The sequence below is a fragment of the Tursiops truncatus genome, chromosome 15 (genome assembly GCF_011762595.2).
Source record: "Tursiops truncatus isolate mTurTru1 chromosome 15, mTurTru1.mat.Y, whole genome shotgun sequence".
In the NCBI taxonomy this organism is placed as follows: Eukaryota; Metazoa; Chordata; class Mammalia; order Artiodactyla; family Delphinidae; genus Tursiops; species Tursiops truncatus.
Window position 1 is genome coordinate 2,832,863 of NC_047048.1, and position 16,386 is coordinate 2,849,248.

The window sequence follows — 16,386 nt, forward strand, 5'->3', positions numbered from 1 at the left end:
TCTTCTACCCGTTAGTCTATAAATAGATGTACAAAATCTCTAATGAGGCTCCCTGGGAGTGGAGAAATCACAATAAATTTCATCACCCCGGGTCCAGGGTTTGGCGGTCCAGTGTGATCACAGAGCCCTGCCTGAAAGAAAAAGGCCAGCTCTTCCAGAGTTTCTTCTAACGTGTCTTGTTACGAATTCCCAGAGGAACCTTTGAGTTGCAACAAACTCTGGATGTGTATGTTCCAAAAGGCCATCTTCTGCACAGGGTTGGTACGGACGTGGTGCCTGGGGCTCCCAGGCCCCTGGCAGAAGCCAGCACAGCATTGGACCTCAGCAGGCTCAGCCGCCACCTCTTTCCTCAGGTCGGCCTGGGGATTTGTTTTTGTCCTTCCAGATCTTTTTTTAACCTTTAAAACAAGAACAGCAACAATAACAACTCTGGACACTGCCTATGGTCAGCCTGGTAAATTAACCTGTCTTACAAGTACGGCGCTCCATGGGCCGGCCTTGACACTGTCTCTTGTCTTCCCTGACACAGAGCCATCACGCTGGAGAACCAGCTGGTGATCCTGGCAGCGACGGCCAGCGACGCAGGGGCTTACTACGTGCAGGCCGTCAACGAGAGGAACGGGGAGAACAAGACCAGCCCGCTCATTCACCTGAGCGTAGCAGGTGAGTGCCCAAATCCCACATGGTCGTTGTGAAAGCAGTGAATTCTGGATTTAATCAATAACCACCATCTCAAGGGGCATTTTGCAATAAATCTTACCTCTCTGGGTTAGTGGTTATGGTTCAGTATTGATCCAATGTCTATAGTTGCTTTCTTTGAACTGATAGGCAGAAAATGTGAATCTGACCAGTCATTCTAAATACAGGATCTTATTTGTTTGGGGGAATTTAAAATAACATTTTTGCTTTTGTACTCTGTTAATGTGTATGGTTTTTAACAACAACAAAACATCTTTTGGCTTATAAGGAGTTGTGTCCATGAAACTTGAGACTAGATTAGGCCACAGGTTATGTTCTTTTACTTTAATTAAAAAAAAAATCCTTGAGAAAATATATATATACTAAGTTGTGTTAAAATTAGGAGTATATCTTAAGAGTAACTAAAAGCCCGGATCATGAAGAAAATACACACACATCACAGTTAAATGTTCAGTTGATTTAAGGATGTTTTGGTTTAGGCAACTTAGTTTAAATATTTGGCCTTTGAAAGAAGGCTCCAGAAATTCTACTAGGAAGAGTTGATTGCCGTAGAAGGGGGAAATGACCAGAAGCAAGAACTCGGAGCTAAAAGAGAGCAAAAGGTGCGTCTCAGAGATGCCACCAAATGTCTGCAGCGTGCAGCTTCATGGTATGAAATGCAGTGATTATGCTGTTGAGAAAATACAGTTGGGAAATGGTCATGGTAGATTTCAAAATATTATGATCATGTCATACAAGAGTGAGTTAAGTGGATTTGTCTGTATAGTGGTAGATGTCATGTTTTTAAAAACCACCTTGAAAGAATGGCTTTCCCCTTCGGGTAGTTTGAAAAGTTTTGTTTCATAGGTGGGATAGACCATAGTGTTTGCTTCTCCTGGTCCTTGAGGGATACAGTTGCTTTAGGCCTAATAGAGTTTACTGGGTTAACAGCACCACGGTCAGGAGACGGTGGGCATTAACTGCGTGTGCTCCCACATGCCCCGCACCTGCCCGGCAAGTGCTCCTAGGTGGCCACCACCAGCTCCTAATTTCTAGGAGTTGAGTCCTCAGCCCCAGACCACGGGCGGTACAGATCTGGCCATCAGCGGGGCCTTTGCGGTACTTCAGAGAGCGTGTCCACTGATCAGGTGTAGGGCTCACACAGTCCAGTGCACGTTGTGCTGCTGTTTGAAGGACCCTGTGAATCAAGAATCATAGTAGAAAAAGAATGTGATTTATGGAGATTTTTCAGTATTAATAATAAAAGATGGAAATTTTGTTATTAAATATATTGTGATAATTTTAATGACTTACAACTTTTATAATTAGAGCCATTTATTCTGTTTAGCAAATCTGATTCAGCACTCAGTTGTAATATACATACGAGGATAATAATAGGTCAAATTGGTGGAATTCTGAGTCAGAAACACAAAAATTGACCTTAGTCTATTAGAAGAGGGGGAAAAAATTCCACAAATATTCTGGTTAACTTGATGCTAACATCACGAAGGTATGAAATAGTCTGCACCTGGTAGTTTCCTACATGCCTACTCTACAAAGCCAGTAGAAAATAAAACGAACACAGGGAATTTGTAAGTTGCCGTCCTAACGCCACGCCATGCGTTAGATAATTGGAATATGTAAATTTTTTAATAATTTCAGCATCTAACCAAGAAGCATATTGGAAGCAGCTCATAAATATTATAATTAACTGCGTTGCATTTCTTTTCCTTGTGTGGTTTTATCTTTTCATTGGCACTGGGTGAAATGTGTAGAAGGTGAGATATAAAGAAGCTGATGGTACGCACGGACTTACTTTAAATCTTAGGAGAAAACCTGCATTCTGTCCCCGTCTGTGTTCTCTGCTTTTTATGGGGCCCAGGTAAAATGTGACAAGTAAGGAGATTGAGGAAACGGCCTTATTTTAATTCTTGGGTGAACCTCGCTGTTGATGTGTTAGATTTACCTAAAATTTAAAGGGCGCCCAATCCTGCATTTTCTCACCGAAATTCTATTTTGAAAACCTCTAAAGATCAGAAATCTTGATAAATCTGCAGAAGACCCCAGAATCAACTGTTTATTTATTTTAAATAGTCTCTTTTTTTAAACTTTATTTATTTATTTTTGGCTGCGTTGGGTCTTCGTTGCTGTGCGCAGGCTTTCTCTAGTTGCGGCGAGCGGGGGCTGCTCTTTGTTGCGGTGTGCGGGCTTCTCATTGCAGTGGCTTCTCTTGTTGTGGAGCACGGGCTCTAGGGCGCAGGCTCAGTAATTGTGGCGCACGGGCTTAGTTGCTCCGCGACATGTGGGACCTTCCTGGACCAGGGATCGAACCCTGGCAGGCGGATTCTTAACCACTGTGCCACCAGGGAAGTCCCTGTTTATTTATTTTCATTTTTATTTACTTACGTTTTCATCTTTTTGGCCATGCTACTCGGTTTGTGGGATGTTAGTTCCTCCACCAGGGATTGAACCCTTGCACCCTGTAGTGGAAGCTCGAGTCCTAACCACCGGACTGCTAGAGAATTCCCCAGAATTAATTGTTTAAATTTGCTCCTTTCTGGACTGCAACGAACGCTGTAAGGGGGGAAACTGCGGTTCAGGACTTCCCTGCCAGCGCTGTGTGAGGCTGTGAAATAGGGAGGGTGCACAACCCCACCAGATTTATTATGAAATTAGACACTCTCAGGACCTATTCACGCAGGTAGTAAGATGCAGTGTGTTCTGCAGGCTTAGACATCTTTTTTTTTTCTAATGTAGGCTTTGTAAAAACACCAAACAAGATTGATGAAAAATTTTAAAAACTTGCCAGCCAGCAATTCTGAAGAATCTAAAGATATTACAGCCAATTATCATTTAACGATGATAAATTTTCCCTTGGCATCAGGAGAATAAAGTAGGGAACATTTCTGTAGTGAATATGATCAAGGTGGTAGGGTACTGGAAATTAAATTCCTGGTGGATTGCACTGTAATTAATTTAAAAGTGGAAAGTGCTATGCGGCCCACCTCTTGTTTGCAGTCGTCGTAATAAACTGTTCCTCCTGCAGGGACAGCCTAGTGTCGAGGTGGAGTAGCACCCAGGGCCAGCCTTGCCTCGAAACATCAAAGTGCGTGATGCGCTATCCCGCAGCTGACGGGAGGAGATGACAGATTTTCCCAATCACCTGTGCACTTGAGAGTTCAAAACCTCACCACCTTTTCAGTTGCTGAATATTCTGGCTGCACTTGAAGCTTATGGGAAGCAAAAGATAAAGACAGTTGAGATAAAAATAAATAAAATTTTTAAAATGCATGACAATTAGAAGTGAAATGCAGCCCCGTCATGGTACCGCCTGCCGTTTTGTGCATTATTATCCCTTAACTTCCCCCCCGCCCTTTTATGTGGTTAAGAGGGTAAGTTACAGCATGTTCTGCACAGGTATTTCCTGTCGGGAAGGAGAGGACTTCTCTGAGCTATCCATTCTCCTGCTCCCAGTGAAAGCTTGCCACCATCGCGGGGGTGGATTCACTTTGAAGTTTTAATGTGACGTGAAGCCAGCAGATGTTAAGGCCATAGGTGGGACTGCTGAAGCACCCTGCATGAATTTTTCATCGCTGGCTCCCGTGGCTCAGCTGCACACCAGAAAAAGAATGGGATGAACTCGCCTGAGAGTACACATTTCCATTCTGAGGTCAAGCTCAGGGAAGCTTTACGCACCTGCCAACCTGTTTTTGGTTTTCACTTTAAAGCTTTTACATTGAGTTAACTTGTGTAGATCAGGTCTTCCGAACTGAATTAATATGTAAATGAGAGTTTCCTTTCGAGAATGAGAAGAATTCTGTACAGGGATTAACTAATTATTGTTTAAATGCCATTGTACATACCTTAGACACATCATCAGCTCTGACCCAATCTTCGGAATGTCCAGCGTAATGAGATTCTCTGCTGGAGATGAAGCTTAAATTAGAAAAGAAATGACTGCTCAAATGTCTGCTCCTCAAACAACATTTGCAGATGGGGTATCACTTCAACTGATCCTCCTTCAGGCTGGCAAACTTTTGCTTTCAATTCTGACGACCACTTAACATTCTTTTGTCCTCTATAATTCTAATTTAACTGCAGACCTCATGTGTAGTTAGTAGTTGAAAGTGAATTCCTGAGAATAATGTCTAGGAACAGTCGTCCAAGAGGACTGCCCTGTAAAACATGGCTTTTGTGTGCCCGGATAAAATTCTGTCTTATTTTCTTCATGCTTATAACATTATAGGGAGAGAAGGGCCAGGCATAAGCCTTTCAGTTGTTCTCTGACATGAATTGGATGGCCAAAGCCGTAGGAACGGTTTGAAATGTTATTAAAGAGCAATCCTGAGGCAGTGTCAATATTACAAATGGCCGATTTCAGATCCAGCTATGGCTTTATAGGGTAAGTGGTACTTTACTGCCAGAATTTTCAGAAACATAAACAGAAGTGTACTTTGCGTAGAATGATGAGTTTAATCGTTTAGCATGTGTTGACCTGCTAAGTAGGGTATGCAATGAAGCGTAAGACGTGCTCTGCCCAGACCTCCCGGAGCTGGTTGTGGAAGGAGCCAAGTCCAGGCTGTGGCCTCTGAAGCCTTTTTATAGGCGCACCATCAGCAAGGAGCCTTGACAGTCACCCCTGGTATATGCACACTGAGCTGTTTATAAAGTGGGGGTGTTCAGCTGTCACACAAAAAGGTGACATAAACGGTATCTTGTTAATCAGAAGAGTTTCATTCTGTCTTTAGTTCATGTCTCACAGCACAACATACAGTTTGTGAATGAAAATCCATACTTTACTTGGTCTTCCTGATAGTTTTTCTCCGGACAGGTTCTTCCAGCATCTGATTACAGGGGACCGTTTGTCCCGGAATGTGGCTGATAAAGAGCACAGGTGTCAGTGTTGCCATTTGTGTCTGTGTCGCTCATTTGTGCTGGACTTGTGAGTAACTCACATCTGTGATTTCTTCCCAGGTGTACTTTTGATTCCAGTTATCTACCCTGTGAGAGTTAGTTTAGTTAAAACTAAGTACACAAATACGTAAATCCACCTACCGGGCAAAAGTGAAACCACAGCCCGTTGGAAAGTTCTGAAAGCAAACAGATGCAGGAAGGCATCCTATGTACCTTGAAAATGAGAATTTTTAGATGTCCCTTGGGGCATGCACAATGTGACGGAGCCATCCCACTGGTAGACCCCATCTGCATTAGGGATTTGTTTTCTTCTCATGGTTTCAGTTCAAAGACAGAAATGAAAATGCCAGTCCTAATAGTTTGTTTCCGAACCCAGTGTATGTATAAATGGTGGTGAATGAGGTTCAGAAGAAGAGTACAGCTGGGGATTCTCAACCAGACTTGAGAAAAAAAGGACAAAGTGATTAAAAAATAATGAGGCCCTAATTCTCTTCCCACCTCCACAAGACAAAACTGGGTTATTTTTGTTTTCTACTCATGTTCTTTCCATGGAAAGAACTTTCCCATCTCTCCTCATCCCAGTCTGTCTTTCTTTTCCCCTCTGTGACTTATTTCAGCCTGATTTCACCCTTGGTAAATCTTAGGGCATCGGGTTAAACCATGAATTGTGATTTGCCCTCAACTTTTGAACACATTTGAGATGCCCAACGTCCTCACTCTCCCAAAGCAACACTCTTCAGATCGGGCTATGAGTACCCCTCAGGGTGCACACAGGTCTCCAAGAGGGTGAGCAGGCATGTATAATTCTCAGGACATCTGTTTCCAGGTGATTTCTTATACGCTTTCTAAAATCAGATCATCCTGAGGATGACTGTGTGGTAGGGGGCTCCTCTCTTATGGGCACAGGTCACATCCATCCCGAATCTTTAGTACAGGCATTATCTGAGGCTACAGACTTCCAGGTGCCAAACAAAGGGATAATTCTAAATATCAGTGTCAGAGCTGGGAAAGTGAAGTGCTCTAGTGTCTGGGAAATAAATCATTTTATAAATCGGGAGTTTTCAATTCCCTGCTGTCTACCAGATGAGGCAACACCCAAATGCATTGTCAGCTGACATTTTATTACAGATAATTTCTGGTGATTGATTGCTAAGTGATAGAAAGTCCCCATGCTCTTAGGAGAAGAAGACATTTCCAGCCCACCTGCAGTTTGGAGCCACTGACTAACTCTACTCAATGTGGAGTAGAAGGGAGTGTGTCACTTCCAGGCCATGTGTTTACGAGCCAGCAAGTCACCTTCATGCTCTGCCTTCCCCCTGGGGCCCACAGTGGCCGGGCCACGCATGGAGATGGTAGGCCGCCAGGTAGAAGCTGCCCAGAGGCTGAATTAGTGCATGGAAAGAACAGCCCTGGAGAATCAGCCCGGCTGAAAGGGACTCAATATAAGTGGGAAATAAAACTTGGTGTGCTGAGCACTGAGATTTTAGGGTTTATTTGTTATTGGAACAGAAAGTGGTCTATGCTAACTAATAAATTACCCTGTGACTTTTGGTATACTCAGAGGTGTTTAAACAATTATGAGCAAAATTTCCCAGCAGTTATTTCTACAAAAAAGAAAAGTAGGATTAGAATTAGGGTAGACTTTGCATTCGTCTCATGGAGAGATGCATTTCCAGTGATTTTTTTTCTTTTATATATAATATTCATGAAAATTTGTTATACATGTATTTATCTTTTACAGACTGCAAATAATAATTGTAGCAATAACTCAATCCAAGAAGATTTTTTTTTTTAACCGCAGCCCAGAGTCATATGGTTGCTGGGAATTTTTAATTTATATACATATTTTTTTCAGAGGCTATGATAGGGTGATCAATAAAATACTTCGAATCCTTAAATATAGTAAATTAAGATAAAACTCTGTGGGAGGAGTAGAATGGAAATACCAGTTCAGGAAGAAAAATAGAAATGATGTAAACTTTCTGATATTAAGAATTAGTGCTTGTTCATGTATTGTTTAAATGGGTGATGCGCGTACCAAATCCTTAGACCTACTCTATCAAATACTTAGGTTCCTTGGACACACATAAAAGAATGCTGCAGTAGTTTATATGACTAAAATGTACTAGAATATTAAAATACACTGGAAGTTATATTCTTTGCAGTTCTTCAAATCTGTGCGGAAAACCTTTATATGTCACCTTGAACTGTGGAAGTGAGAGTTTTAGGTGATCTAAGAGCAAAGCTGTTCTAAGCTATATCAGATTTGATGAGAATTTACAAATAAGCTGTTAAGTGATTCCCCAAGGGCATAGGTAGAGGAAGGGCACTGGTGCTCTTTGAGCTGGTGACAGGCGTTCATGTGCACCTTCCTTCCACATTAGCCCTGTGCCTTAATGACCAACCTGTTTAAAAGCTGAGGGCACCAAGGCCCTAAGTTAGGTTAGTGATGGAAATCCCAAGAATAGTAAACGGGGAGCTGAGAATTCAAGTCAAGGTTTATTTGCCTCCCAAACCCCCTCGTTTCTCCTGGAAGGAGGCTGGGCGAGCCCTTGGTGCCAATATGTGTACAGATGAGGGAAGCCCAAGGAAAAGGCCAAACTCGGGAAGAGTAGCCGTCCCCCGAGTCAGCCCTCCTTTTGCACTGGAGATTCTCCATCAAGAGCTCTTACACACCCGGCCTCAGAGGAGCTTGGCTGTGCTTTAGAAAGCGAGAGCTTCTGTTTTGATGCCAGAACTCAACTTTCATAATTTCTCCAGACCACCTCTCCTCCTGCCCCTGTGTTAACCATCAATTTAAACGATTATATTCAGATATTTAAGCACAGGACTCTCTTAATTGTGGTGGTTTTAGAACCGTAAATAGAGGTGACCCTAACGACTCTTACCCTTGGCTCTGGGTCCAGTCTTCAGCCACATCCTGAATTTAGGAGCCTGAGAATTTAAGATCATTTCACTCCAGGCTCATAATATGGAAGCGTAACATTTCAAACCCTATATGGAGAGGGACTCAACATTTTAACGTACTCGTGCAGTGAGTATCTTCCTAGCTCTGATCACTTGGGATATTACGTTCACTGAAGTACTTTGTCTGATTTCTCTGACACTATAATTGATATGGAAAGATAAGAAATATTTACAGGGCACAGACAAAGGGGATAGAAAACTGAATTTTCCTTACAGTCATTTTATGAACTTTAACATCTATGCTTTATACATCTTGTTTGGGGAAACCTCAAAGTAATGGTTATCGGCTGAGATGAGACCACAGAACTAGCTGTTAGTTGTAAATACAGTTTTCTCAGTCATTGAATACAAATGACGCACCCTTCCCAGTACTCTTTCCTTTTATGAACGAGTTCAATGTTCTGAATCTGTTAATTCAGAGACATCTGGTTAGCTTCTCTTCCTTAAGAGTTTTTGAGGTTTTCGAACTCCAGCTTGTAGATTATTTTAGTGCAGAATTGTTTTCAATCTTTAAAATCATGTTGAAAGTCCTCAATCTGCTTTGTGTATGCAGCCTAACATTTGGTCACCTTCCGATAACGGCTCAGATCTACCTTTACCACTTAGTCATATGTTTTATTACTGATCACGATAAATGATGTTCTAGAGGCTCTTATAGAAGGCAATTACAGCACGTAAGTAAAATTGGAGATCTTTGCACGATAGCTGAGAATATTAAATCAAGCCTTAAGAAAATTGTTTAAAGCATTGTTAAAGTGAAAGTCCACTTAGCTCCTGTGAAGACCATTACCAGACCCAAAGTGCCGGATTCCCCACTTTTCCAAGAACACTTTGATTCTGAGATGTAGAGGGGTGGGATAGGGAGGGTGGGAAGGAGACACAAGAGGGAAGAGATATGGGGATATATGTATATGTATAGCTGATTCACTTTGTTATACAGCAGAAACTAACACACCATTGTAAAGCAATTATACTCCAATAAAGATGTTAAAAAAAGATGGAATTTATATCAGAAATAATAGAAGCCAGGAATTAATCTTAAGATGTAGACTCTCTGTGCTCCGATCAGTGAGTTCTTAGCAATGGTCTCTGCCTGTGAGCCTCTGTTATTTCAGGTGACTATTCTGCTTATACCCTCTTACCTTTTGTGATCTTCAGAAATATCCTCCTGGGCACAAAATCAGTTCCCACACTCGGAGCCTGGTGCAGCTCTATACGTGGCAAAGCAGGTCGTCAGAGAGCGTAAGAAATGTGACTTCTGATTGTCAGTGTAACTTGCTGTTGTCCCAGGAGTATCTGGCAAGTGTAGCTTCTTAAGGTGGATTCTGAGGACTCTTATTTTGCGTAGTTTTATAAAATCATAAAAAAGTGAGCTGGGGATTTTCTGGTTCACCTTAGTCATAGACATGAACGACCCTCTGGCGAGTCTGAAGGCCGCACTGTGTGATTTTCCAAGGGAACAAGATACAAGCAAAAACCCAGAAGTACATAAACTCTAGTGAAAGACTTGAAAGAACGACTATTTTTTCATTTTGGTCCCCAACTTGGACTTCGGAGTAGGAGTTAGAACTTGAAAAGAAATGTCGGTGGCGGCAGCGCGTTCAGCTGACCCCATGGAGCGGGTTGGTCGTTGGTTTGCCTGTTTTACTGATAATGGAGTTTTGAGCTGCATCCCATCTGGTATTAAGTGTCCCACACTCTGCTTCTCCTTTCACTTTCCTTGAAAGATGGTTGCACACGCTAGTATATCTCCCTGTCAGTGTGTCACTCCATGGCTATATTAATTCAGACAGGGCTGAATCGCACAAAGATTTACTCTCATTTGGGAAGGTTTCCAGCACAAATGTGCTCCAGGATTCAGCCTTCTGCCTTTCCATTCCTTACGACTTTGGGACGCACACTGATTAGTCAGAATGACTTATGTAGAAAAACCACACAAAGAGGTTGACCTTTGGTTATTAGCTCATTTAAGAGAGTTTCAGGGGTTTCACGTGTCTTTGGTCTACTCAGGAAGACCAAACCGAATAGAGAAAACGGCCTCAGAAAAAAATTATGCAGAAATATTACTATCATAAAGAAATATAAAATGAATAGGAAATATTTAGAGCCTTTCATTTCTTTGTTCGAGTTACAACATTTAAAAAAATTATGACAGAAAGCATGTTCTTGATGAAAATCAAGGCAACAGTTCTGCTTCCTTGAACTCTGTACTGGCATTGAGATTAGCTGGATCGTATCCACCTCTGAAGTCTGCACCCGAAGGACTGGATATGAAACCATTGTGCCTCCACTGGCTTCTGCGTTAATTGGTTGGTACCACTACCATGTGGGCATGGTGGTCATTAAGTATTTTGAATATCACCCTAGCCTGGAAGAACACTCAAGGGTGCATAGAAAAGTAGCCTTATCGTCATTATGGGAACAGCTTGCATGCTTCTCTGTTCTGGGGTCACCCCTACACCATTTCTATGTTCATCCCTGTACATCTGAGGAAAAGCAGTCAGAAGTGCTGCAGGGTCGTTTCCTTTGACTTTTAGGGTCTTCGTGTCTCATTTTTGTTCCAAAATGTATAACCCCCCCCCCATTTAAAAAAATTCAGATTTCCTGTCTGGTATTTTGTTCAGAAACACTGAGCATCTCATATCCACCAGGCATTGTGCTTGACACTGAGGAGACTAAATGAATGAGACACATGGTTCTTGCCTTTCCTGAGCTTTCTTTTTCTTGAGGAGAGGCAGATCCATGAACAAATGACAAGAATACAGTGTGTTAAATGCCACATGAAATGGACTTCGGTAGAAAATGTGGAAGCACAGGCGAGGGAGCAATTAGTTTTGCTTCCGAGGTCAGAAGAGCATTGTTAGCAGAACTTTCACCTCCCCTTTCATGTATGGAGAGATGCGACACCAGTGAGATAATTAAGAGGAGATTTGGCGTAGGACGGTGCTCGGTGTGACTGAAGACCGTTGTAACTTCTGTCCTGTTGTCTGGTCCCCTGGTCTCCACTTTGAGTGTCGCCCAGCAAGCCGGCATCTCCTACAACCTCGTCTCTTTATGTGTACTGTCTTATCTCCACCAGAACGGAAGTTCCACGAGGCCAGGGATTTTTGTCTGTTTTCCCACGCAGCTAGAAGGATACATGAAAAGTAATAGGGACTCCGTAAAGACTCATTCAGTGAAGGAATGAAGCAATTAGGAACCAAATGCATTGCTTTTTCTCCTGTCTTCATTCTTCGCCCTGTGCAATGGGCCACTATTTGTACTCTCCTTTCCTTCATCTCTCCCCACCTTTGGCTTCTCAGGTACCTTCTCACTGACTGTGTTCTTGTTCTCCCTCCAGCTCCTTTTCTTTGGGTGTTTCTAGCTCTTTTTGGTTCTCCTTACCCCCACGTGTGAGGACTCTCCATTGTCTAGTCCTTGGGTGCAATGTTTTATTGGTTTTTCTGCTGTTTACTTCTCCTTGGAGGACTCATTGATTCTGTGACTTTAAGTATCACCTTTGGTCAAATGTTCTCTCCAGACATTTCTCGGTGTTCAGTCCTTGCGAAGTGGAAAGTTGGATGAATCATTTCAAGTCCACTGTGACTCTAAAATCCTGATTATCTTCTAAGTTTTTAACTTCTTTGCCTGATTTAGCAAAGGTGCCCTAAAATGGGAGACTTGCCCCTGTGCATCTCTTCAATTATTGACTTTTCTCTGTTTAGTGACTTTGTTTGGTTCACTGGTCTCCGGCTTCCCTCTGTGTCTGTCTCTCCCTCATCCAAGAGATTATGCAGCTCCTGGTGACAGGGGACAAAGCTTGCCCGTCTGACCCAGTGATCGGGACGTCGGGCCCTGAGAACAGAATCCGTGGTGTTGCTGGACATTTTCACTTGGAAATTAAATTAGCCTGTGTCCTTGTACTCCCTGCCCCAAGGCAGGTTCTTCTTCTCAATTCCATACAAAGTCATCTCACTGCCTTTCTGTGTTCCCAGCTCTCACCTATCCCAAAACATGTACTAAGTCCCGGATTCTTCCAGAATGTTCATCAATCCATCATCCGTTATTTCCTTCACTCAACATATACTTATTGAGCACTTGGTAAGTGCCAGCACTGTGCTGGGCATTGAGAATATACTGATGGTCAAGGCAGACTGGTTTCTGCCATCAGAGCCTACTTTGGTGGGACGAGAAGACAAGCAAGCACTTTTAACATGGGGAAGTTGGGGAATGGATGTCTTCCCACACACCCTGAGTTTCTGCCACTTCTATTTCTAATCCTTCGCCTGCTATAAAAATAGGGGTGGTAAAGATGAAGTTAATATATGCAAAATGTGTGTTGAAACAACACTTTAAAAAAATAATTTTATTTATTTATTTATCTTTGGCTGCATTGGGTCTTCGTTGCTGTGCGCAGACTTTCTCTAGTTGCAGCGAGCGGGGGGTTACTCTTCATTGGGGTGCACGGGCTTCTCATTGTGGTGGTTTCTCTTGTTGCGGAGCACAGGCTCCAGTAGTTGCAGGATGCGGGCTCAGTGGTTGTGGCTCGCGGGCTCTAGAGCGCAGGCTCAGTAGTTGTGGCGCACGGGCTTAGTTGCTCCGTGGCATGTGGGATCTTCCCAGACCAGAGCTCGAACCTGTGTCCCCTGCATTGGCAGGTGGATTCTTAACCACTGCACCACCAGGGAAGTCTCTGAAGCAACTTTTGAAAAGAGTTCACAATGGTTCTTATTTATATGACTATTAGTGTGGGCTTTTATAGAGAAAATATGGAAAATTTTCAAGAGATGGATTATGTCGGAAATAAATACAACAAGTCAGTGAAATTTAGCCTTCAAGCCATAGGCGTCATTATTCTCATGAGTGGGGCCCTTCTGCGGGCAAAACTGACTGAGCCGTGTGAAATAATGCAGTGCTCGTTTTCTGCGAGCCCCGTATGTCAGATGGTAATTTTAAAAACGAGTTGCTTTACCAATGGACTATTAAAATAAGTTCTTCATCTCTAAGCCATTCAATATGTGATTTGTAGAAATTGATTTCCTCACAACTTACGTATGTTACATACATAACTTATATACATAAAGTAACTTAGATATATAAGTTAAGACTCTTGTATTAGCTCAGGCTGCCATAACAAGATACCACAGACAAGGCAGCTTAAATAACTTCTATTTTCTCATAGTTCTGGAGGCTGGAACTCCAAGAGCCAGGTGCCAGAGGTTGCTTTCTGGTGAGACCTCTCTCCCTGCTTGCAGAGGGCCGTGTTCTCTGTGTCCTCTGGGCACCCATGGGGAGAGCGGGAAAGGGAGGAGAGTAGAGAGAGAAAGGGATGGAGAGATGGCTGGCGTCTTTTCCTTCTCTAATAAGAACACCAGTCCTGTCAGATTGAGGCCCAACCTTATTACCTCATTGAACCTTAATTACCTCCTTAGAGGCTCTGTCTACAAATCCAGTCACAAGGGGGTTAGGGCTTCCACATGTGGATTTTAGGGGGACACAGTTCAGTCCGTAACCACTCCCCATTCCTTCCTCCTCTGTGGCTCTTTTCCTAGGGTATTACTCTAGATCAGAAGTCCAAACCAGCCATTCGTGGGATATGTTTACTCCTTGACTGCGTTGCCTTTAGCCTGCACGATACCTTAAAAATACATGAGCCGTATTTAAAAGTGGAGAGAAACTTTTCTGGCTTCAGAAACTATTTGACGAATCGGCCGCCTCCCCAGCTTGAACAGTTTGTTTAGTTGAGCGCACCCTCCTGAGACAGAGGCTCTCGTCTTCCTGTGGGGCACACTGATCTTTGTTTTGGGAAAACATTCACTGTGGAATGTTAAATTGTTGCGGATTTAGAGCTATGTGAGGGGCAGGTGTTTTAGAGGAGAGATTAAGGTTCTTCCTTCTTGAGGTAATTGGGTGTTTGTGTTGACGGCTGCCTTCTTTGGAGAGAAATGTTTCTGAATCTTACGTTGGTTCTTTCGCATTAGCTGCTGAGCCAGGAGCATTTGCGCTGTGGCCTATGAGCCAGTAGGAGTTTCTGTGATGATGGGGATCTTCTCTATTTGAACTGTACAGTGTAGTGGCCAGTACCTGCATGGGGCTATTGAGTACTTGAAATGTGACTAGTGCGATCGAGAAAGTGGATTTTTAATTTTATTAATTTCAATTTATTTTAATTTTAGTACCCCATGTGTCCAGAGACTACCATATTAAACAGGACAGTTCTGTACGAATGCCTAACACTCTGTGTACAAAAAGAACTCCCGTTGAAACTACCCACATGACCCATCTTTGATCTCTGCATGCTCCTGGACTTGTCTAGAAGTGGTGAGGGCTGGTCATGACCAGTAAGACTTTGACTCCGGGCCCCGTTGTTCGTATGAGCGGGATACATACCTAAGGTTCAGTTACCGAAGGTCTGTGGCTGTGCAGCAGTTCGTATGGGGAGAATTTCCTTTAGCAAATGTAATTGGTCAGTCATTCCTTTGGGGCAGCTGCACTGCACATCTCCAGGGTCTATAATAATCTATAGTAATGGTGCCCGAAAGACGTGCTCAACGCAAGGCCTGCATGGTGTACACGGCAAATGCTAATGACCATTCCACAGTGATTTATAGACTATCTCTTATGCACCAAGCCTTGTGCTAGGCAATGGACAGTTAGGGAAGCCAAGGACGAGAGGGTCATCTCATTAAATAAATGATTAAAACAAGCATGTGAGCCATGATAGAGAGAAGCACAGGTCACTATGGAAACCCCAGGGTGGGGCACCCAGCCACGTCTGGGGGAACTGGGAAGGTTTTTCCTGAGGGTCTGATGCTGAACTGAGACCTACATGTTGAATAAGACTTAGGTGGCTGAAGAGCTGGGGAGGAGGCTGCCCTGAGGGGGGAACAGCAGCGCCTGGAGTCAGCAGACGCTGCTCTGTTCACAGACTGAATATAGCAACTTCCAAGACAAGAGCAAAGCTCTGCCCTGGCAGAGGCCCAATAGGACGGTTCAGGAAGTGTGAACAGCCTTTTAGAAACCAGGAGATTCCATGTAAAGACTGAAGGGCTGGTGGCGCGGGACGCACATCCCCCTCAGGACCACGGTGAGCTGAAGCTAAGTAGCGGTTGCTCACGCCCTGTGTGCCTTTACTCCCCTGGCCAGGGTCCCAACTGCCCCGGGCTGTGGCCCCAACAAGGACGCCAGCCAGGTGCCATTTATTATAGTGTTTGCCCTGTTCTCTTTCTTAGAGCAGAGAAATCTTTTGCTATGCCCAGTCTCTACCAAAAAGAAGTGAATGAAAGGCAGACAGAGAAGTTGGAGAGCATCTCACACTGCTCAGTGAAGTCGTTTTTGCTGCCTGATCCCTGCAAACATTAGTTGGGCAAAGGCACGCCCCCTCTGCTCACCACTAACAGATGGGGTTAATCTAGATCCGGGATCTTCAGATCAGGGTTCAGTTACTCCAGGGACCCTCAGAGATGGATGCTTTTCGGGGAGTCAGTTTCTACCCCCAAACGCACACACGTGCTGTCTCCTGGACTGATCTGCCTGAGGAGCGTCAGCAATAGAGGGGCAGACCCTTCACCTTCCTTTCTCAGTTGCAAAAGGAAAGCATCCCTCCCACCAAACGCTAATAACCTTTCTTTGGTGCCTTGCTCTGGACTATCAAGCCCTCCACCTGCCAGACAAAGGATCGTTTCAAACATTGGGGTCAGTGCTGAGAAAGTGGATGACTTTAATAACTGGGTAAGAAATCCTCCTGCAAGTCAGGCGGCTTGCAGTTCGTAACTTTCAACAAAATGGAAGGAGGACCTAATCAAGTTGCAAGCCCGTAGATAATTAAAAATAATGTTTGATGATAAA

The 16,386-nt window shown here is 43.5% G+C and overlaps 1 protein-coding gene across 1 annotated transcript in view; it reads left to right on the forward strand.

The window, feature by feature from the left end:
- Positions 1–16,386, forward strand: part of SDK1 (sidekick cell adhesion molecule 1) — an 822,147-nt gene that overhangs the window by 473,558 nt on the left and 332,203 nt on the right. Inside the window, exon 5 of the mRNA XM_073791836.1 lies at positions 530–663. Within this exon, the coding sequence (XP_073647937.1) occupies positions 530–663 (134 nt within the window). The remainder of the gene's footprint in view (positions 1–529; positions 664–16,386) is intronic.